At 50.4% G+C, this 23,226-nt stretch overlaps 1 protein-coding gene across 1 annotated transcript; it reads left to right on the plus strand.

Annotated features, from left to right (window-relative positions):
- Positions 1 to 4,802: 4,802 nt before the first annotated feature.
- Positions 4,803 to 21,750, plus strand: LOC128056815 (histone H1.8). The gene is made up of 5 exons (XM_052649625.1): positions 4,803 to 4,908; positions 17,144 to 17,403; positions 19,079 to 19,427; positions 21,152 to 21,216; positions 21,514 to 21,750. The coding sequence occupies exons 1-5, from the start codon at positions 4,803 to 4,805 to the stop codon at positions 21,748 to 21,750; spliced, it is 1,017 nt and encodes a 338-aa protein (XP_052505585.1).
- The last annotated feature ends 1,476 nt before the right edge of the window (positions 21,751 to 23,226 follow it).

The following is a 23,226-nucleotide window of genomic DNA, read 5'->3' on the forward strand; positions in this document are numbered from 1 at the left end:
CAAACCCTGCAGAAATGGGGCTTCTCTTCTCCATCTGTCAGTCGTTTCCAGGTAGGGCTCTCATTGGCCAGGCCTGGGTCACCTGATACCTCCTAAGCCAATCACCAGGCTGGGATGGGCATTCATCCTCTGATTGGCCTGGCCCCCGGTCACCTGATTGCATTTGCCGCCCAAGGTAGCGTTGAAAATCAAAGTCGCCCTGTCGCATCCGAGTCTTGGCGACCCCATGGACTGACTATACAGTTCATTGACTTCTCCGGGCCAGAGTACTGGAGCGGGTAGCCTTTCCCTTCTCCAGGGGATCTTCCCAACCCAGGGATCGAACCCAGGTCTCCCGCACTGCAGGCGGATTCTTGACCAGCTGAGCCACGAGGGAAGCCCGGTTGTATTAGCTAGCCCTACGTTAACCGAATGATCTGAGGGTGGGGATAGGAAGGAGCCGAAAGGAAACTTCAGGAAGTGGTTACCAGAAGGAGGAGGGCCACAGGCAAGGAGCCCGGAACCAACAGCGGTCCAGAGGAGGTGCGCTTCGTGTCGGTGATACCCGGCTAGTTCGCCCTCCATCCACAGCAGTGACGAGAGGATTCCCACGGCCGACGGGTGTGGATCCCACCCTCTGTTTCAGATACTGTGTGGGACCAGGCACAGTAGTGGTAGGCACAGTGACATTGCAGCTAGTCTGCCTTGTGGTCAGCCCTGTCCCCTCCCTCCCACAGGCCACTTATTGTGAGGATTCATCAGCGTCACATTCAGAGGAAAAAAAATTTCCTCTAAAACCAGGACATTCTCCGACTTTTTCCTGGTAGAGAGTAAACCCTACTTAACTTCCTCAATTTGCAGTTGGTTTGACTGCCATTGGTGAGGAACCTGCCGCATATAAAGGCGGACAACTGCTGACTGAGTCTGGGGAGAGCGTGTTACCCACCTCATCTCCAGGCTCCAGGCAGCCAGTGTCCCTAGGCCAGGACGCGCTGGTCTCAGAGATGGACTGGAGGGAGCAAGTCTCTGGGTTGTGACCTGGCCAGGGACAAAGCCACAGAGCTCTCTCAGCCCCTGATTTTTGCCTCTGGAAGGAGAATGCAAAGAGTTTAGAACTGTAATCTGCAGAACTGTAAGTTCACACATAGAAGAACCCCGATGTGTCCCAAGATGGCAAAAAAAAAAAAAAAAAATTTGGCGAAACTTAAATTTCGTACAGGTCTCAGTAAAAACATCTCATGAGTACCAGAAGCAGCTCGTCCTCTCTCCAGCAGCCTGATCACAATTACCATTTCCCTGTGAAAAGGCAATCCTCTAGAAGAATTTTTAGATCATGCAGCACATTTTAGAACTTCTTCCGTCCAAATGCAAAACTCTATCCTGGCACAGACCTGGAGCAGGGTTTCAGATGAAGCTCGTGGGAATGTTTGTATCCCTGAGTCTTTCTCAGTTCTTGGAAACGTGATCAAAATTGCTGCCCCCGTTGGCACCAGCTTCCACATGCCTCTTTGCCTCATCTCGGCTCCTGCTCTAGATGGTTCCCGCAGATGGTTTTCAGGCCTCCCTCCACTCAGCCGAGCTCCGCTCTGGCACTGAGACTGCTTCAGCAATGGGCGCTAAGCACCTACTGCGTGCCAGGTGTTGTGCTGGGCACAAGGGACACCACCAGGAATAAGACAGACACAGCCCTGCCCACTGCCCCTGCCTCCCAGAGCTCAAGGAGACAGGTAAGGCCGTGTTTTAACCCGGGTTGCTGGAGGCTGCTGGCAACCCCGAGGAGGGGCCCCTGACATCCTAGGGGGTCACAGAGGGCTTTTCCGAGGACGTGATGTCTATACTGAGGCCAAAAGGATGAGTGAGAAACAGTTCAGATAAGGTTGTTGTTTAGTCGTTGAGTCAAGTCTGACTTTTTTGTGACCCCGTTAACTATAGAGCCCATCAGGCTCCTCTGTCCATGGGATTCTCCAGGCAAGAATACTGGAGTGGGTTGCCACTTCCTTCTCCACGGGATCTTCCTGTCCAAGGGATGGAGTCTGCGTCTCCTGCATTGGCAGGCGGGTTCTTTACTACTGAGCCACCAGGGAAGTCCCCTGGAGAAGGTAGATATAGATAAAAGAGGGCCTTGTATCAGCTGCACTGACAACAACCTGCAAATCTCATGCTTCAAACAACACACTGTGTACTGTTGCTTGTGACTCTGTGGGTCAGCCAGGTGACCCAGACCAAGCTTGGTTGACCTTGGCTGGGTTCATTCGAGCATCTGTGGTCAGTTCGAGGGCTGGCCGCTTGGCCAGCCAGCGTAGGCTGGGCAACAGGGGAGACTGGGCCACTGGCCTCTCCACATCCAGCAGGCTTGCTCACCTGGGACTGGGACCACACGTCCCTTCCCTCATACTGGGTTGGTCACAACAAGTCCCAAGGTGAGCTCAGATTCCAGGGATGAGGGAGGAGCTGCAGACTTACACTGCAAATGGGCATGGATGTGGGCAGGGGTGAAAAACTGGCACTATTTTTACATCAGTCTAACACACGCACACAGGAAACCAGAGCGGAAAGCCCAGCTCTCAACACCTAACCAGTTCCAAGAGCCTCAGTGTGGTTAGACTCTGGGATTTCAAGGGGGAAGGAGGCTTCATAAGCCAGACTGGAGAGGTCAGTGGAGAGGTCCCCATGGCAGTGGGGAGCTATGAAGGGTGCTAGGCAGGCAGTGGTATCTAGTTTCACTTTAGAACACCTTGCCTGCCTCAATCCAGACCTCTGGTAATGGAGAGTCCCCTGGAAAAATCCCAACAGTAAGACCACGGAAAGAGGGAAGTATGTCCTAGACCTGCCCCCTTAAAACCCTACACTCTCCTCAGAGGTAACCACTGCTGTTACCTTGGTATAAATCCTTTCAGAACTTCTGCTGGGACTTCACTCACACTCACTCACACACACACACAAAGTGGGGAACATATTCCACAGATACTTTCTGTTTCATTCATTTTCACTGCTGTGTAATATTCCACCATGTGAACAGATCACAGTTTATTTGTCCAGTCTGCCCTTGGTGGGCATCTAGGTTGTTTTTCATTTTTGCCAAGATCGCACTGAGCACCCTTATGTATCATCAGTGTGAGAAAGAAAGAGCACTAAGTCGTGTCTGACTCTTGTGATCCTGTGAACTGTAAACTGTCCGGCTCCTCTGTCCATGGGATTCTCCAGGCAAGAAGACTGGAGTGGGTTGCCATTTCCTTCTCCAGGGGATCTTCCAGCCCAAAGAATTGAACCCAGGCCTCCTGCATTGCAGGCAGATGCTTTACCGACTGAACTATGGGGGAAGCACTATCAGTGTAAGAATTTCCCTCAAATTTATACCCGGAGTGACATGGGTAGATGTGGCCCAAATCCATCTTAGTCATGATAGATGTTACTCAGTTGCTTTTCTGGGTTGCTTCCCAGCAGCTCTGTATTTCTTCACATCCTGGATGCTCAATTTCGATGGACATTAAAAAATTTGTCATTCTGGGGACTTCCCTGGTGGTCCAGTTGTTAAGACTCCATGCTTTCAGTGCAGGGGGTGTGGGATCAATCCCTGTTTGGGAAACTAAGATCCCACTTGCCACATGGCATGGCCAAAAAAAAAAAAAAAAAAAAAAAATCGTCATCCTACTGCATGTGAAATGCCACCTCATCCTTGTTTTAATCCATCTTGTCATTTTATTTTTATTATTATTCATTTATTTTTGGCCACACCACATGGCATGTGGGATCCTAGTTCCCCGACCAGGGATCGAACTCACAGCCCCCAAAGTGGGAGCATGAAGTCCTAATCCCTGGACTTCACGGAAGTCTGCACCTCATCATTTTAAATGGCTGCAGAGTATTCTACAGTAAGTAATTCTACCAGGCCCTGAGTGATTCATTTGGAAGTTGGTTTTTTTTTTCCCTTTTCCAAATAACACAGCAATTATTTCTTTTCCAACAAATGCGCTCCTAGGAGAGAGAGGCGGAGTTGCTGGGCTCCAGGGAATACCTTTCCATAGTAGGCTGCACCCAATTTACACCCTGGCAGAGACAGCGAGGGCCTGGCTCCCGCATCCTTGCCAACACTTTGTCTTCAGTTTTTATCAGTTTGACGAGAAAAGGAGTAGCTCGTCGTTGTTTCGATTTAAATTTTCCTGAGTGCCAAAGAAGTCGAGGCTGTTTTCCTGTGTTTGTTTGCCTTTCTGGTGAATTCATCTTTGTCGGTTTTCCCAGTGGATGTTGTCCTTATTTATAGAGACTTTTGCCGAGTGATTTAAACATTGCTCTGTCATTCCTTAGAAACTCTTTCTTACAGCACAGAAGGAGGTCACGACAGGCTGACCTGGGGGTGTCTGCTCCAGGTGAACCCACTGGCCGGCCTCCACCTGCTGCTTTCTGAGACCGTGGAGGCCAGCTGAGGCCTGGGCACAGGGGTGGGCACCGGGGTTGGGGAGGTGAGGTGGGGTGGGGAGGGCCCTCACCTCCCCGCGGCTACCTCCACTGGCCCAGGCGTTCCAGTTCCCCGTCTGCAACCCCAGGCTCTGCTGCGCAGAGGCGCAGGGTGGACCAAGCATCTGAGCCCCCTTCCTTTCACCGTGGGGGCTGAGACCCAGAGAAGTCAGGCACACGGGCAAGGTCACACAGGAGCAGGTGGTCGGGGTTGAGGCATCATCAGCGCTCTCCCAGCCTCCTGCCCAATCAGCAGCTCCACGCCTCCCGCCCAATCAGGGGCTAATTGGGGGGTATGTAAGGCGAGCAGGCGGGCCAGGGGGCCTCACGCCAGGCGAGGGGGCCGCCTGTACCTTTCTGCCTGCGAGATGGCTCCCGGGAGCGTCGCTTCCAGCGACACCTCTTCCTCTGCCTCCTCGGCCTCCTCAGCCTCCGCAGAGGGGTCGTCCAGGCCATCAGGGTCTGAAAAGCCAGGTGAGCTCATGGAGCGGCCCCCTCCATCCTCCGAGAGAGAGCCTGTTCCCTGGGGGTCCTGAACACTTCCTTCCTGCCCTCTCCTTCGTTAGGCTGGCCCCAAACACCGCACACCTGCCACCCGCACAAGGGGCAGAAGAGCTGATGCCAGAGGTGGGGGGCGGGCAGGGAGGAGAGAGAGCAGGGGCCTCCGCAGCTGGAGCCCATTTGCTCGGGGCGAGGGGCTCTGCCCAGCTGGAGCTAATTGAAGGGCTCGAGCAATAGGCGGGCAAGCTCTGGAGGCGCCACTGGGCTTTGGCTGTAGGGCCGCGTCCCAGCTTTCAACCAGCAAACAGCGCCTCGGGATTCTCTGGGTATGGGGTCCACTGAGGCACACAGACCTGCTTCATCCCCTCCAGGAGCCCCCAGGCTGGGAGGCAAGCCGCCTCCTGATAGATGCCACCTCCTGGTAGATGCCCATTTGATAATGCTGGCATGTGCTTGAGTGGCGGGGAGCCAGAGGCTGTCGGAGCCCAGAGGAGTTGCCTGACCCACTCTAGGTGGTCATGGTAGGCTTCCCAGGGGAGGCGACTCCTGAAGGAGGGTGGGACAGGGGACGTGTTCAGAGTATTTGTGAAGACGTCTTTGGAGACAGAATGGGTCCAAGTGCCTGGGAAGCACAGGGCAGGGCGGCTCAGTGCTGTTTGGGCCCTAAGGGTGAGTGACAGCGGCTTGGATGGTCACGGCTGACCAGGCCGAGGGGACATCCTGGCTGGGGCCAGGGCCTGGAGGGGAGCGTGCTGGTGGAGGGCTTGGTTTTGGGGAGGGAGTGCTGTGCGTCTTCCCTCCCGCTGGGGCAGAGTTGGGGGAACAGCAGGGATGGGGGCGGGGGCTGATCGGGTGAGCCTCCCAGGTCGAGGTCAGGTGTGAAGGCAATGGCCGCTGAGGGATACGATTCGAGATGTGTGTGAAGGTGAGAAAGTCTGCGCCCGGGGGATGGCGGCTGAGAAGCTTGTGGGGAGCAGGCGTGACCTCAGGGTTTCGGTTCCCGGCCAGAGACTGAGGCCGGGCAGTGGCAGGGAGTGCGTCGAATCCTGGCCACCAGACCCCGAGGGACCAGTGGCCCGTGATGAGGCCCTAGCTTGTCGCCTGTGTAGAAGTGAGTTTCCACATGGAGACGGAAAGTAGTGAAGCAAGTCCAGTGTTTATTAGGCGGAAAAAGAGTACATGTGGATGTAGACACACTGCATCCACGGGCTCAGAGAGGGTCGTGTGCTCGTGGTTTGAATCGCCTTTATGGGGCATTTCTCCTGGGTTTCCTCGGGCCAGGCACCTTGCTTCGCCTGCTTGTGCGTCTGTATCTGGTACGTCTCAGGCTCCTCCCACGTGTGCGTGCGCATCTCCGAGCCAAGATGGAGTCTAGCGTGGAGGACTATGGGTAGCTGACGTTACTTGCTATGGGCTGACACCCACTCCCTTTTTGACCTCCAAGGAGCCTTTCTATGCCTGTGTCGTCGGGGAGGCCTCCGTAACTTCGACAGTGAGGAATATGTGATCTTTCATCTGGGCAGGATCCAGCCTCCCCCATCACTGCTTTTATGGCGTTTCTGTCCACAGGGGAGAAACGATTCAAGCCTGGGGTCTCTCTGTTTCCTGCCTCGGGGAGAGGGGTGCTCAGGACACGCCCTGGGCACGTGTTTGGGTGTCTGGGTAGGTATGACAGATGGGCACCACTGTGGGGGAGAGAAGACGAGGGACAGGTTTGTAAGGACCCTGAGCTCTTCTTTTGGACACGCCAGTATACAGCAGGCATCGAGTAACTGCAGAATGAGGAGCTGAACAATTTGGAGGGTGGGGGGAGGACGGAGACGCAGGAGTGGCTCCCTGGGACAGGGCGTGGTTTGGGGGGGGGGACAGGGCAGCAGTTAGAGCTGTCACCCCGGGCCAGGCCCTCTAGAAACCCTCTAACCCTGCAGCGGGAAGGGCTCAGACCACGCTGGGACCCCCTTCCTGCCGTGGGAGACGAGGGCTGGGAAGGCTGAGACTGAGAATGAGACTAGCGGTCTCTGACCCTAAAATGAATGTTCTCAGACACTGGGCTGCTCCTGGCCGGGAAACAACACAGGTTGAATTTAAGTCTCTTTACAAATGTTGCTGAAGTCTAGACTTTTTAGATGGTTTTTGTTTTTTTCACTTTAAAATGTTTTCTAAATATATATATATATACACACACACATAAATATATATAAGCCACTTGATTCCTTTTCTTCAGTCTTTAGTTTTTGCAGATTGGTTGGAAGTCAGCATTTCTAATCACCCTGTTTAAATCAGGTTTCATATTTAAACCACTTTTGTGTGCTTTATGGTGACTGACAACGTCTCTCACCAGCTCCCTCCTCACCCCTGTATCCTCCTCTCCTTTGCAAATTTTAAAATGTAACAGCTTACCGAGACCCCTCAGTAATTCACATGGCACACAGTGCACTCATTTACAGTGGACAGTGGCTTTTACACATTCACAGTTGTCTGTCTGTTTCTATAGTCAATTTTCATCTCCTCTAAACGAAAGCCTAATAACCTGTTAGTCACTCCTCATCACCACCCACCTCCCAGCCCCTGGCAACCGCTAATCTACTATCGAGTGCTGATTTGCCCATTCCTGGCATTTCACATGAACTAAATCATACAATTGGGCTTCCCAGATGGGGCTACTGGTAGAGAACCCACCTGCCAATGTAGGAGACACAGGTTCAATCCCTGGGCTGGGAAGATCCCCTGGAGGAGGGCATGGCAACCCACTCCAGTATCCTTGCCTGGAGAATCCCCATGGACAGAGGAGCCTGGCGGGCTACGGTCCATGGGGTCGCAGAGAGTGAGACACGACTGAGCGACTAAGCGCAGCACATTGAGGTGCTCCTGTTAGACACATATATACTTCTTCTTGGATTGATCCCTTGATCATGTAGTGTCCTTCCTTGTACAGCACTCTTTATTTTAATATCTATTTTTGTCTGACGTGAGTATTGCTATCCCTGCTTGCTCTCCTTCTTTTAAAATTGGGGTATAGTTGCTTTACAAAGTTGCTAGTTTCTACTGTACAACAAAGCGAATCAGCTGTATGTATGCATGTATCGACCCTTCACCCCCCCCCCCACCCCTGGAGGTCAGCACAGAGCACTGAGCTGAGCTCCCTGTGCTAATCCAGCAGGTCCCCTCTAGCTAGCTGTTTTACTTAGAGTAGTGTATACATGGCAAACCCAGTCTCCCAGTTCATCCCACTTCCCTCCCTGACCCCCAGGTCCATGCATCCATACGTCTGGGTCTCTGTTCCTGCCCTGCAAATAGGGTCACCTGTACCACTTTTCTAGATTCCACACATATGCATTAAGACACGGTACTTGTTTTTCTCTTTTTGACCAACTTCACTCTTTATGACAGTCTCTGGCTCCGTTCATTTCTCTACAAATAATTTCATTGCCTTTTATGGCTGAGTAATATTCCATTGTGTGAGTGTATACACACACACCAGATCTTCATCCATTCATGGGTCAACGTATATTTAAGTTCCTTCCATGTCCTGGTTATTGTAAAGAAGAAAATGAAGTCGCTCAGTCGTATCTGACTCTTGGCAACTCCATGGACTACAGGCTCCTCGTCCATGAAATTTTTCCAGGCAAGGATGCTGGAGTGGGTTACCATTTCCTTCTCCAGAGGATCTCCCGGACCGAGGGGTTGAACCCAAGTTTCCCACACTGCAGGCAGACTCTTGACTGTCTGAGCCATCAGGGAAGCCCAAAGTGAAAGTGAAAGTTGCTCAGTCATGTCTAACTCTCTGCGACCCCATAGACTGTATGGTTCATGAAATTCTCCAGGCCAGAATACTGAAGTGGGTAGCTGTTCACTTCTGCAGGGGATATTCCCAACCCAGGGTTCGAACCCAGGTCTCCCTCGTTGCAGGTGGATTTTTTTTTTTTTTTTAACCAGAGCTACTAGGGAAGCCCAAGAATACTGGAGTGGGTAGCCTATCCCTTCTCCAGTGGATCTTCCCGACTCAGGGATTGAACCCAGGTCTCCTGCATTGCAGGCGGGTTCTTTCCCAACAGAGCCATCAGGGAAGCCCTGGCTGTTTTAAAGGATACTGAAGTAAACCCCGCAGTGCGCGTGTCTTTCTGAATTAAGATTTTTTTTCACGGTATTTGCCCAGTAGTGGGATCCCTGGATCATATGGTCGTTCTATTTTTAATTTTTTGAGGACCCTCCATGCTGTTTTCCATACTGGCTGCATCAGTTTACATTCCCACCTACAGTGTACTCTCTCCATCATTTACTGCTTGTAGATTTTTTAAAACAATAGCCGTTCTTACCAGTTTGAAGTAATAGGTCATTGCAGTTTTGATTTGCGTTTCTCTAATTATTAGTGAAGTTGAGCGTATTTTCATGTGCTGCTTGACCATCTGTGTTTCTTCTTTGGGGAAATGTCTATTTAGGTCTTCTCTCCATTTTTTGATTGGATTGTTTTGTTTTTATATTGAGCTGCGTGAGCTGTTTGTACATTTTGGAGTTTAATCCCTTGTCGATTGCTTCATTTGCAGATATTTTCTCTGATTCTCAAGGTTGCCTTTCTGTTTTGTTTATGGTTTCCTTTGCTGTGAAAAAGCTTTTAAGTTTAATTAAGTCCCATTTATTTATTTTTATTTAAAAAATTTTATTAGCATATAGTTGCTCTACAATGTGTGTTAATTTCTACTGTACAGTAAAGTGAATCAGCTGTGTGTGTGTGTGTGTCTGCTTTGGATTTTCTTCTCATTTAGGTCATCTCAAAGCATTGAGTGAAGTTCCTTGCGCTCTACAGTAGGTTCTCTACAGTCTCCCAATTCGTCCCATTCCCCCCTACCCCCTTGGTATCCATACGTTTGTTCTTTATGTCAGTGTCTCTATTTCTGCTTTGTAAATAAGATCCTCTACAAAACTTTTTCAGACTCCACACATGCGTTAATATATGATATTTGTTTTTCTCTTTCTGACTTCACTCTGTGACAGTCCCTGGCTCCATCCACGTCTTTACAAATAACCCAATTTCATTCCTTTTTATGGCTGAGTAATGTTCTGTCAAAAAAGATCTTGCTGTGATTTATGTCAGAGAGGGTTCTGCCTATGTTTTCCTCTAAGAGTTTTATAGTTTCTGGCCTTATAATCCACCTTGACTTTAATTTGCGTATGGTGTTAGGGGGTATTCTAATATTATTCTTTTTCATGTAGCTGTCCAGTTTTCCCAGCACCATTTATTGAAGACACTGTCTTTTCTCCATTGTATATTCTTGCCGCGTTTGTCATAAATTAGGTGACCGTAGGTGCGTGGGTTTTCTATTCTGTTTCATTCATCTGTATTTCTCTTTTTGTGCCATACCATATGCTGTCTTGATTACTGTAGCCCTGAGGTATAGTCTAAATTCAGGGAGCTTGATTCCTCCAGCTCTGTTTCTTTTTTTTTTAAAATACAAATTATAAATTGTTTTGTTCTAATTCTGTGAAAAATGCCATTGGAAATTTGATAGGGATTGCATTCCACTCCAGTGTAGAATCCCAGGGATGGCAGAGCCCGGTGGGCTGCTGTCTTTGGGGTTGCACAGAGTCGGACACTACTGAAGCAACTTAGCAACAGCAGCAGCAGCAGCAGCAGCAGCATTGAATCTGTAGATTGCTTTGGGTAGTGTTGTCGTTTTTACAGTATTGGTTCGTCCAACCCAAGAATGTAGTGTATCTCTCTGTTTGTGTCATGTTTGATTTCTTTGATCAGTGTCTTATTAGAGTTTTTCAAAAGTGTGTCTTTTGCCTCCTTAGGTAGTTTTTTTTTTCCTTGCTATTTTATTCTTTTTGTTTCAGTGGTCAGTGGGATTGGTTTCTTATTTTCTCTTTCTGATCTTTCATTGTCAGTAAACAAGAGTGCAAGAGATTTCTGGGTATTCATTTTGTATCCTGCAACAGTACCAGTTTCATTGAGCTCTGATAGTTTTCTGGGGGCATCTTTAGAATTTTCTATGTATAGTATCTGTCATCTGCAAACAATGAAAGTTTACTTTTCCAATTTGAGTTTCTTTTATCTACTCTTGTCTAATTGCTGTAGCTAGGACTTCCAAAACTATGTTGAATAATAGTGTTTAGAGTCAGCTTCCTTGTCTTGATCTTAGAGAAAATGCTTTTAGGTTTTCACCATTGAAAATGACGTATTCTGTGGGTTTTGTCACTTATGGCTTTTATTATGTGAGATAAGTTTCCTCTATGCCTACTTGATAAAAATTTTTTTTAATTATAAATGGGTGTTTTGAATTTTGTGAAAGTGTTTTGTGTGTGTTGATATTATCATATGGTTTTCATTCAGTTTATTAATGTGATGCATCACACTGGTTGGTTTGTGGATATTGAAGAATCCTTGCATCATTGTGAGAAATCCCACCTGATTATGGTTTATGATCAGGTAATATATTGTTGGACTCAGTTTGCTGGTATTTGTTGAGGATTTTTATGTCTGTGTTCATCAGTGATCTTGGCTTGTCATTTTCTTTTATTGTGGTGTCTTTGGCTGACTTTGGAATTGGGGTAATGATGACCTCATAGAATGAGTTTGTGAGTGTCCCTTCTTCCAACAGATTTTTGTAAAAGAGTTTCAGAAGAATAGGTGTTAACTCTTCTCTAAATGTTTGATCAAATCCACAGCCATCTGGTTCTGGACTTTTGTTTGTTGAAAGATTTTACATTACAGTTTCAACTTCATGCCTTGTGATGGGTCCGTTGATAGCTTCTATTTCTTGCAAGTTCAGTCTTGGAAGGTTGTACCTTTCTTAGGATTTGTGCGTTTCTCCTGGTTGTCCAGTTTATCATCTTAGAGTTGCTTATAGTAATGTCTTTTGAGCCTTTGTGTTTCTACAGTGTCAATTGTCATTTCTCCTTTTTCATTTCTAATTTTATTGATTTGAGTCCTCTCCCCATTTTTTTTCTTGACAAGTCTCTATGAAAGTTTACCAATTTCAATTATCTTTTCAAAGAACCAGTTTTAGTTTCATTGATTTTTTTTGGCTATTGTTGTCTTCATTCCCATTTCATTTATTTATGCTCCAATTTTTATGATTTCTTTCCTTCTACCAACTTTGTTTTGTTTCTTCTTTCTCTAGTTGCTTTAGGTATAAGGTTAGGTGGTTGTTTTTTTTTAATTTATTATTTTTTTTGAAGGATAATTGCTTTACAGAATTTTGTTGTTTTCTGTCAAACCTCAACATGAATCATCAGGGTTAGGTTGTTTATGTGAGAGTTTCTTGTTTCTTGAGCTAGGATTAAAGTGCCTTATATACCCTTTTAGAACTGCTTTTGCTACATCCCACAGGTTCTGGGTGGTGGATTTTGTGTTGCTGTGTTTGCACTGTGATTTGTTTTAATGTATTTTTCCTTTCCTCTTTGATTTCTTCAGTGATCTCTTGGTTATTTACTAGTGCATTGTGTAGCTTCTGTGTGATTTTTTGTTTAGTTTTTTTTAAATGTAATTTCTAATCTCATAGTGTTGTGATTGGAAAAGATGCTAGATACAATTTCAGTTTTTTAAAGTTTACCAAGGCTTGATTTGTGACCCAAGACACAGTCTATCCTGGAGAATGTTCCATGTGCGTTTGAGAAGAAAGTGTATTCTGTTGCTTTCGGATGGAATGTCCTATAAATATCAATTAAGTCTATCTGGTCTCTTGTGTCTTTTCATGCTTGTGTTTCCTTATTAATTTTCTGTCGGGATCATTTATTCATTGGTGTAATTGGGGTGTTAATTTCCCCTGCTATTATTGTGTGACTGTCAGTTTCCTCTTTTATGGGTGTTTGCCGTGTGTACTGAGGTGCTCCTAAGTTGGGTGCATAAATATTTACAATTGTTATATCTTCTTTTGGAATTGATCCCTTGATCATTATGTTGTGTCCTTCCTTGTCTCTTGCAACGACCTTTATTTTAACATGTATTTTCTCTGATAAGAGGATAGCTCCTCCAGCTTTCTTTTGATTTCCATCTGCATGGAGTATCTTTTTCCTTTCCCTCACTTTCAGTCTATATGTGTCCCTCGGTCTGAAGTGTGTTTCTTATAGACCAGCTTATAAAGTGGATATTGTTTTTGTATCCATTCAGCCAGCCTATGTCTTTGGTTGGAGCACTTAATCCTTTTACATTTAAAGTAATTATTGATATATGTATTCCTATTGCTGTTTTCTTAATTGTTTGGATTTGTTGTTGGTGGTGGTGGTCTTCTTTCTTCCCTCTTTTATCTCTCGTGGTTTGATGACTAGTGTTGTGGGTTTTGTTCTTTTTATTGTCTGTTTTTAACTATCCTGGGTCTTCATTGCTGTGTGAGGGCTTTCTCCAATTGCGCTGAGTGGAGGCTACTCTCTACTTGTGGAGTGTGGACTTCTCACTAGAGCGGCTACTCTCATTGTGGAGCACAGGCTTTAGGGCGCATGGGTTCAGTAGTTGCCATGCACAGGCTTAGCTGCCCCTCGGCATGTGGGATGCTCCCGTACCAGGAATCAAACCTACGTGTCCTGCACTGGTGGGTGGATTCTTTACCACTGAGTCACCAGGGAAGCCCCGTATTGTTGTGTTTGGGTGACTTTTTCTTTTGTGTGTGTGTATCTATTGTAGTTTTTTGTTTTGTATTAATAGTTCCCATGCGATTTTGATACAGCAATCTGTATATGTACAAAGTTCTGCTTTTCACTTTACTATGAGATATATATACATATATAAAGGGGCTTCCCTGGTGGCTCAGTGGTAAAGAATCTTCCTGCAGTGCAGGAGTCCCAGGAGATGCTGATTTGATCCCTGGGTCAGGAAGACCCCCTGGAGAAGGGAATTGCACCCCACTCCAGTGTTCTTGCCTGGAATATTCCTTGGACAGAGGGGCCTGGCAGGCTACAGTCCTTGGAATTGCAAAGAATCAGACACAGTTGAGCAACTGAGCACATCTGCCTTCGTGTATGTGTATTGATATTAGCTACTTGATTGCTTTTCTGAGTCTTCAGTTTTTAGAAATTGGTCAGAAATCAACATTTCTAATCACCATGTTTAAATTAGGTTTCATATGTAAACCACTTTTCTGTGCTTCGTGGTGACTGACAGCTTCTAACACTGTCTCCCTCCTCACCTGGATCCTACTCTTTTTTGCAACCGTTTAAAAATAGCAGCTTATTGGGCCATCTCAGTAAACCACAGCATGCAGTTCCCCCACTTAAAGTGTGCCGGCTTTTGGCACATTCACAGTTGTGGCCCATCTCTACTGTGAATGTTAGAATATTTTCATCTCCTCTAAATAAAAACCTGTACCCAGTGGTAGTCACTCACCGTCTCCACCCGCCTCCCAGCCCCTGGCAACCACGAATCTACTTTTTGGCTCCAATTTCCCCATTCCTGACATTTCGTATCAGCTACATTATACAATATGTGACTTTTTTGTGACTACCTTCTTTCACTCTGCATCATCTTTTCAAGGAAGTACCTCATTCCTCCTGTTGGCTGTACGATGTTCTGGCTGGACTACGTCTTGTTTATCCATTCACTAGTTTATGAGCTTCGGGATTGCTTCTGCTTTTGAACTATTATAGATAATGTAAGGGGCTTCCCTGGTGGCTCAGCCCATAAAGAATCCACCTGCAAAGCAGGAGACAAAGCAGGAGACGCAGGTTCGATCCCTGCGTCAGGAAGATCCCCGGAGTGGCAACCCTCTCCAGTGTCCTTGCCTGGGAAATCCCGTGAACAGAGGAGTCCGTGGGGCCATAAGAGTCGGACTCGACTTAGTGACTAAACCAAAAGTAATGCTTCTGTGAACATTTGTATGTATATTTTTGTGTGGACGTATATTTTATTTTCTCCTGGGTATATACCTAAGAGTGAAATTCTTTTGTTACTTGTTATGATGAAAGCTTTCAAAAGGACACAAAAGCAGACTGATGGTACGGTGACAGCCCCGCCCCCTCAGCCCCATGCACCCATCAGTCAATTTCAGCAGCTAACAGCTCGTGGTTACCCTTGTTCCACCACTGCGTTATTTCAGAGTAAATGCCACACTTAGCATTTCATCTGTAAACTGTTCGGTATTTATCTCTAAAAGATGAGAATCTCTTAAAATAATTGCACTTCCATTAGCACACCAGAAGCAATATCATCCTTCAGTTCAGTTCAGTCGCTTAGTCATGTCCGACTCTTTGCGACCCCATGGACTGCAGCACGCCAGGCCTCCCTGTCTATCACCAACTCCCGGAGTTCACTCAAACTCATGTCCATCGAGTTGGTGATGCCATCCAGCCATCTCATCCTCTGTCATCCCCTTCTCCTCCTGCCCCAAATCCCTCCCAGTATCAGAGTCTTTTTCCAGTGAGTCAACTCTTCGCATGAGGTGGCCAAAGTATTGGAGTTTCAGCTTCAGCATCAGTCCTTCCAATGAACACCCAGGACTGATTTCCTTTAGAATGGACTGGTTGGATCTCCTTGCAGTCCAAGGGACTCTCAAGAGTCTTCTCCAACACCACAGCTCAAAAGCATCAATTCTTCGTCGCTCAGCTTTCTTCACAGTCCAACTCTCACATCCATACATGACCACTGGAAAAACCATAACCTTTGTTGGCAAAGTAATGTCTCTGCTTTTGAATATGCTATCTAGGTTGGTCATAACTTTCCTTCCAAGGAGTAAGCGTCTTAATTTCATGGCTGCAGTCACCATCTGCAGTGATTTTGGAGCCCCCAAAAATAAAGTCTGACACTATTTCCCCATCTATTTCCCATGAAGTGATGGGACCAGATGCCATGATCTTCGTTTTCTGAATGTTGAGCTTTAAGCCAACTTTTTCACTCTCCTCTTTCACTTTCATCAAGAGGCTTTTTAGTTCCTCTTCACTTTCTGCCGTAAGGGTGGTGTCATCTGCATATCTGAGGTTATTGTTATTTTTCCCGGCAATCCTGATTCCAGCTTGTGCTTCTTCCAGCCCAGCATTTCTCATGATGTATTCTGCATATAAGTCAAATAAGGAGGGTGACAATATACAGCTTTGACGTACTCCTTTTCCTATTTGGAACCAGTCTGTTGTTCCATGTCCAGTTCTAACTGTTGCCTCCTGACCTGCATATAGGTTTCTCAAGAGGCAGGTCAGGTGGTCTGGTATTCCCATCTCTTTCAGAATTTTCCACAGTTCATTGTGATCCACACAGTCAAAAGCTTTGGCATAGTCAATGAAGCAGAAGTAGACGGTTATCCGGAACTCTCTTGCTTTCAAATACCCCAGTGTCCGCATGTGTCTAGCTGCCTTTTCTGCCCCCAGTCCAGATTGTTCAGATCATACTCTGAGTCTGAGCAAGGCTCCTGCATTGCTTCTGGTCTCGTAGGATCTGTCCTTTCTGGGGCCTTTCCCATGTTTATTTTTCCTCCTTGCTTATTTGTAGAAGGCACTGGATCACGTGTCCTGAAGAGTTCCTCATATCTGGGTTTTACTGATTTCATGTGGCCCTTGCATTTCCTGTAAAATGTTGGATTTAGACAACTGGCCTGGTGTAGGGTTTTTATTTTTTTGAGTTATTTTGGCACGCTGGGTCTTGGTTATGGCGCATGAGCTTCTCATTGCTGCGGCTTCCTGACGCAGGGTGCGGGCTCTTGGACGCGGGCTTCCGTAGTCGTGGACCCAGTGCTGAGGCACCCGGGATGTGTGGCATCTTACTTCCAGACCAGAGGCCGACCCCATGTCCCCTGCACTGGCAGGTGGCCTCTTCACCCCCGGGCCACTAGGGAGGGGATCCCAGTGTTGTTTACTAAAAGGACCCTTTAGTGCTCTTTAATAAGCCTTCGTGGAGGGCTGTTGTGTGCCCAGCCCCACGGCGGGCCCCGGGAGACTGGCTGGCCAAGGTCAGGGGTGGGTGGGGCTGGGGGAGCGCATACGTGAGTCCCCGGGCTGCTTGCCCACTGGCTGCAGGGACTGGCCAGCACCCAGCGGGTGCTTCCCTGGGCGCGTTTGTCAGCTGGGGGCCTGGGGTCGTCCTGCTGCCCCCACCCGTCCCCCGCAGCGGTCTGGGCCCTGGGTGAAGTCCTGCTGCCCCCTGCCCCCCACAGCAGTCTGGGCCTGGGTGACGTCCTGCCCCCCCGCCCACCCCCGCAGCGGTCTGGGCCCTGGGTGAGTTTCTGTCCCCCGCCCACCCTCTGCAGCGGTCTGGGCCCTGGGTGACATCCTGCCGCCCTGCCCCCCGCAGGCCTGGCCCGGGGCGCCATCCGGGCGCCGCGCCGCCACCCTCCGGTGCTTCGCATGGTGCTGGAGGCGCTGCAGGCTGGGGAGCGGCGCCGGGGCACCTCGGTGGCGGCCATCAAGGTCTACATCCTGCAGAAGTACCCGACGGTGGATGCCCTCCGGCTCAACCACCTGCTGAAGCAGGCCCTGGCCACAGGCCTGCACCGTGGGCTGCTCATCAGGCCCGTCAACTCCAAAGCCAAGGGGGCCACCGGCAGCTTCAAAGTGAGTGCCGGGTGGTGGAGGGGCAGGTGGGAGGTGCCAGGGGGCCCCGGGTGTGGTGTGGCGAACTTGGCCCCAGGCTTGAACTCCAGCTCCAGCTCTTTCTTCCGGAGCTCTGGGTGCTGTTCCCTCTCTCCTCTTGTCTCTTCTTCTTCCTCTGTCTTCACCCAGACGCCCCCTGCCCGCCCTCCCCCACCCCCCGGGGAGGCTGAGCCCCAATGGCCCATCACCCACCTCCTTCCTTGCTGGGTGGGACCCCTGACCAGAGACCGTCTTAGCTGTTTCACTTCCGGGTCCTTGGCGCCCGTGACCCCTTCCTGGAATTCCTTTACCAGGGGCGGCCCAGATCCAGCCTTGGCCCCTTCAAGGTCACAGCCTTGGGGTTTGCTCCCCACGCTCCCTGGCTCCAGACCCACAGTCTCCAAACCAGGGCTGACACCTCTGTGAGCCAGCACGTCCTCCTCTCTCAAAGGGTCGAGTCACCCAGAGCTAAGACCAAATTTGGCACAAAATTCAAACCACAGCCTGGTGACTGCCAGCTGCCACCAGGGACATCTCGGATCCCAGATCCCAGGGACCCGAACCTGGGATCCATCTTGTCACTGCTGTGCCCCAGCATGTACCAGTTCCTCTGACAGTCACTGTGGAACTTGGTGGAACATTCTCAAACTGCCCATTCCAGTCCCTGTGGGAACAGGCTAGCTGAGCTCAGAGAGACCCCCTCCTGGGACTCTGAGTGTGTGGGTCTGAACTTTGACAGCTGCCATGGCAAGGCCAGGGGCACAGGGTGAGGTGAAAGGGGAGCAGGAGAGGGGGTGCTGGGGGTGTGTGTGACTGGGAGGCAGTCAGGAAACTGGACCAAGGGCTGGGAGGCAGGGAAGGGGGTCTCGGGTACCATGGAGTCAAGATGTGTGTGCGCTGGGAGTGGGGGTTGTTTTCTGGTCATGGTGGGTAACAGGGACCCATGAGCATTCAGGGATATTGGGGAGCAGTGTCATCAGAGCTGGGCTCTAGAAGGGCAGAGCCAGGGGCCCCTGCAATCCCCCTGCTGCTCACACCCTCCCTGATGACCCCATTGTAAAGATGGGAAGACTGAGGCCCAAGCGGGGAGGAGAAGACTTAGTTAGATAGGTCGAGTTGCACGGCTGGGGTTGGGGCCCATCTGCCCTCCACGTCCATGTTCAGCTGCAGAGCAGGAAGCGGCCAAGAGACCTGGGGACGCAGTGGCGTGAGGCGGGTGGGGGGGGGTGTTGTCAGGGCCACAGTCCACGGGCAGGTGTTAGGGGGTGGGGGCGGTCAAAGGAGCTTCACAGGTTAGCATGAGAGGACAGCGTCAGGGCTCACAGTGCGTGCTGGACTGTGAGGCTTCCAGGGGCAGGGGCGGGAGGGAGGTGCGTGCCACCACCTACGCAGGGAGTGAGGAGAGCGCTGGGCGAGCGCTGGGCGAGTTTTCTCTCGAGTCCCTTAGCTCCTCCTTGGTGGCGCCTCTCGTGGTGCGGGCAGGGTGGCATGCACTACTGGCTTCCGGCTTTTAGGAGGCGGTTGTGCCCCAAGTCCCTGGCTGCCTTCTTTGCCCCTTTCCTGGGGATGGGGTCTTCTCTGAGCCTCACGCAGGGTGTCGGGGCAGAAGATGCCCAGACCTCTGCTCTCAGTTCCACCCCGTTCTCTCTTCCGCCAGTTAGTCCCCAAAGACAAAAGGAAAATCCCACCCAGGAAGACAGCCCTCAGGATGCCCGGTCAGGCTGAGGGGAAAGACCCCAAGAAGCCGAGTGAGTCAAAGAAGGACCCTGCCCACCCAGGCGAGGTGAAAAAAGGAGCCAGGAAGCCCAGAGAGGGGAGGGCAGCTCCCTCCAAAGCAGGCGCAGCCAAGAATGCCCCCAAGAAAGGCACGCAGACCAAGGACCCAGAGGCAAGGCTGGGTGAGGCCAAGAAGTCCTCCCAACGGCCAGACAAGGCTGCTCAGGCCCCTCCCAGTGCCAGTGGGCCTGGCGGGAAGTTGAAGGTCAAAGAAAGAGGGAGCCGCCAAGGTATGGGTGTGAATGGGGTGCGCATGGGATGGGGTTTCTGGCAACCACTGGCCGCATGGATGGAGGGGTCAGTTCTGGGGAGGAGGGGATGTCTGCTCGATGTGCCCGAAGACACTTGGCTTGACCCAGACAGAGAACTCAGGGTAGCTGGTGGGGGTGGGAGGAGGGGTCAGCTCTGAGAGAGGTCAGGGGAGGCTTCCTGGAGGAGGTGGCCCACGCAGAAGACCAGCTTGTGCAAAGGCCTGAAGGCACGAAGGACGTGGCTGTGCTGAGCTGTGCTTAGTCGCTCAGTTGTGTCCAGCTCTGTGACCCCATGAACTGTAGCCTGCCAGGCTCCTCTGTCCATGGGCGATTCTCCAGGCAAGAATACAGCAGTGCATTGCCATGCCCTCCACCAGGGGATCTTCCCAACCCAGGGATCATACCCAGGTCTCCCACGTTGCAGGCGGATTCTCTACCATCTGAGCCACAGGGAAGCCCAAAGGTGGAGAAGTCTAAATAGTCCTGTCTGTGTGCACTGGGGGTGGGAGAAGGGGACGCCGTGAAGGGCGGCGGGAGGCTGCACTTGATCCAGAAGACGGTGCAGAGCCACGGAAAGACCCTGGACAGCGGACAGTTAGGGCCCGAGGTGCTTTTTTTCTTACGAATCTAAAAAAAAAAAAAACTATAAAAATTGGAGTGTGATTGTTTTACAATATTTTTCTGTTGAACACCGATGTGAATCCACTCTATGTGTACGTGTATCCCCTCCCTGGTGACCCCCCTGCCACCCCTCCAGCCATCACAGCACCAAGTCGCGCCCCTGTACTATACAGCGGCTCCCCGCTAGCTATGTATTTTGCACACAGCAGTGTGTATATTTCAGTGCTACTCTCAGTTCGTCCCACTCTCCTTCCCCAGCTGTGTCCAGAAGTCTGTTCTCTATGTCTGCGTTTCTCTTCCTGCCCTGCAAAAAGGTTCGATCCCAGTTTTCTAAATTCCATGTATATGCATTAATATATATTTGTTTTTCTCGTCTTGACTGACTTCCCCCTGTATGGCAGTCTCTAGGTTCATCCACCTCAACAGAACTGACTCAAATGCATTCCTTTTTATGGCTGAGTAATATTCCTTGGTATAGGTAGACCACAGCCCCTTCATCCGTTCATCTGTTGGTGGACATCTAGGTTGCTTCCGTGTCCTGATTGTTGTAGACAATGCTGCAATGAACAGGGCGGGCACGTGTGTCTTTTTCAATTATGGTTTGCTCAGGATACATGCCCTCCTAGTGGGATTGCTGGGTCACATGGTGGTTTCATTCCTAGTTTAGTAGGGAAATTCTATACTGTTCTCCATGATGGTTTTTATCAAGTTTATGGAAAGACTCTGAACAGGGGACAGGTAGGGCCTGAGGCATGTTTTTAAAATGTATCCTGGCCATGGCGTGGAAGATGGGTTGAAGATACAGTGGGTGGATGGGGAGCTGTGAATGGAATGAGGGATGGTTGCCCTCCTTCACTTAATCCTCCTGCTGTCCCATGGGCAAGAGGCTGTGACCTTCAGTTGGCAAACTCGGGCACCAGCCTCAGAGAGGCTGAACGACTTGTCCCAGGTCACACAGCCTGCAAGCATCAGCATGAGGACTGGGCCCTGGGCAGGGTGCGGGCTGTGGGGCCCCTCAACCCTACTGCCGAGCGGCAGCTCCTCTGGAAAAAAGTCTGTCTCACACAGCATCCCTCTTCCAGCAGATACCAAGGCCCACAGGAAAACACAGCCTGCAAGTCAGAGTTCAAAACCCACAGTCACCAAGGTAGGTGTCGGGGTGACTTCCCTTGTCTTGATCTCCAGTGGCCAGAGCTCGAGTGTCCCCACCGAAGCCCAGGGCGGGGGTCAGATAAGAAGAGGGTAACCTACTTCACTTTCCTCTGCTCCCAGCCCTCCAGTGCCCGGAAGATCACCGTCCCCATCTTATAGATAGGGGGCTGAGGCTTAGAGAGGGGAGGGCACTAGTCGAAAGCAACCTAGAGCTGGGCTTTCAACCCTGAGTTCATGGGCTCTGAGTGGTGTGCCCAGCCCTGCCACCTTCTCCTGGTTTTCTTTCTTACAGGGTGAGAATGGTACTTCCCTGGCCAAAAAGAAGATGGGGGGCAAGGTCCCTAAAGAGGCTGCTGGGGAGGGGCCCAAAGCCAAGGCCCCTGTTCCTCCCAAGGGTGCTGGGTCCAAGAAGGAGCCTGTACCACTGGCTGGGAAGGCTGAGGCCTCTAAGGGCCCGAGAAAGCCTGACATCCCCACCAAGTCTTCAGTGTCCAAAGCGGCGAGCAAGAAGGCAGAAGCCGAGGGCTAGAGGCGAGGTGGAGAGATGCAGATTCTACTTTTTTATTCCCCTAGAAACTATCACTCTGTTTATTTCACTAGAACCTATTTATCAATAAAGCTTTTTTTCCCCACTCATGGGTGCAAGAGGAGGCTGAGGTCTAAAGATTTGGCTATCCAGGGCATGGACCCAGATGGACAGGATGGAAGCTCCTGCCCTGGGAGATGCAGACTGCAACAGGGATCCAAAGGCATGCAGGGGCATGTGGAGGCACAGGAGAGGTGCTTCGTCCAACCTGAGATCTGGGACTGCTTCCTGGAGGAGGCAGCTTTTGGTCTTAAAAGGGTGAGCAGGGTTTGCCAGACAGATGAGGGGAGGAGGGCTTGCAGGCAGTGGGATAAGACTGGACGGGGGCGAATTGTGGCTTTGAGAGGAGCACAAGTCGGGGAGGGGTGGCATGAGCCCTGGGCCGTGGGGATGGGGCAGCAAGGCATGGCGGAGTAGGCTAGGGAAGGCAGGCGGCATCCTGGGGGCAGTGGCAGCCAGGGAGGGTTACAGGCCAGGAGAGACTGACGTGTGTTGAGAACGAGCTCTGTGGCTGCAGAGAGGAAGGATTAGAGGAGCTGAGAGGAAGTATGGATCATTGGGCTGGTCACTGAGCAGGACTGTGGGTCCCGCGGGAATCTGCAGAAGGAAGTGGAAGTGCAGGGGCCCTGGGTTGGGAGTGAGCTACGGAACTCAGGGCGGTTCATAATGGCTAAAGCCCACACAGAGACGGTAGCCGGAGGTGCGGAGGTGAGGGCTGGGGTTATTTTTAAACATATCTGACACTCTGCGCGAGGAGAGGTTGAGTCTGCCTCCCTGCACCTTCATTCTGGGCTTTGTGATCACTTGAATCGAGTACTGAGGAGATGACACTGGGACACTTTCTGGGCCCAGGGTGCAAGAGACCGGCAGCTTCTGCTTCCTGTGTGCGGGTTGCTTTTCCGTTTTTTAACACTTGTGCTTAGAATTCAGCCGCCATGCAGTGGGGAAGCCTAAACAGCTGTTGGATGAGAATCGAGACACCCCAGTTCTCAGCCCCAACTGAGCTCCTTGACCAGCCAGCGCCAATTTGGCCCCCTTGGGCATGCGCCATCCAGGAACTGGATCTTCTGCCCCTGTTGAGCGGCCCCGCTGACACCAAGGACGGGCCTTCCCTCGCGAGCCCTGCCCTGATCACAGACGCACGAGCACTGTGTACTGAGGTGGTTTGTTATGCAGCAGGAGACACTATAACAAGAGCTGCAGGGTGGACAAGGGTTACATCTTGCAGGGCCTCGCGAGCCAGGGTAAGAACTTTGGGTTTTAATTGTGATAAATGCCCATTTGAGGCCATTGAGCAGCTGAGTGCCCACAGGGGGACACGGGCAGCCACAGGAGGCTAGGGCGGTGTGTGTGTGTGTGTGAGTACCTCAGCCGTGTCTGACTCTGCAACCCCATAGACTGTAGCCTGCCAGACTCCTC

Source organism: Budorcas taxicolor, chromosome 1, assembly GCF_023091745.1.
Source record: "Budorcas taxicolor isolate Tak-1 chromosome 1, Takin1.1, whole genome shotgun sequence".
Taxonomy (NCBI): Eukaryota; Metazoa; Chordata; class Mammalia; order Artiodactyla; family Bovidae; genus Budorcas; species Budorcas taxicolor.

Excerpts from the sequence above, each read along its gene's own strand:
- LOC128056815 (XM_052649625.1), top strand. The coding sequence starts at position 4,803 with ATGGCTCCCGGGAGCGTCGCTTCCAGCGACACCTCTTCCTCTGCCTCC. Across the intron at positions 4,909-17,143 it reads ATCAGGGTCTGAAAAGCCAG|GCCTGGCCCGGGGCGCCATC; the intron begins GTGAGCTCATGG and ends TGCCCCCCGCAG. Across the intron at positions 21,217-21,513 it reads CAAAACCCACAGTCACCAAG|GGTGAGAATGGTACTTCCCT; the intron begins GTAGGTGTCGGG and ends TCTTTCTTACAG.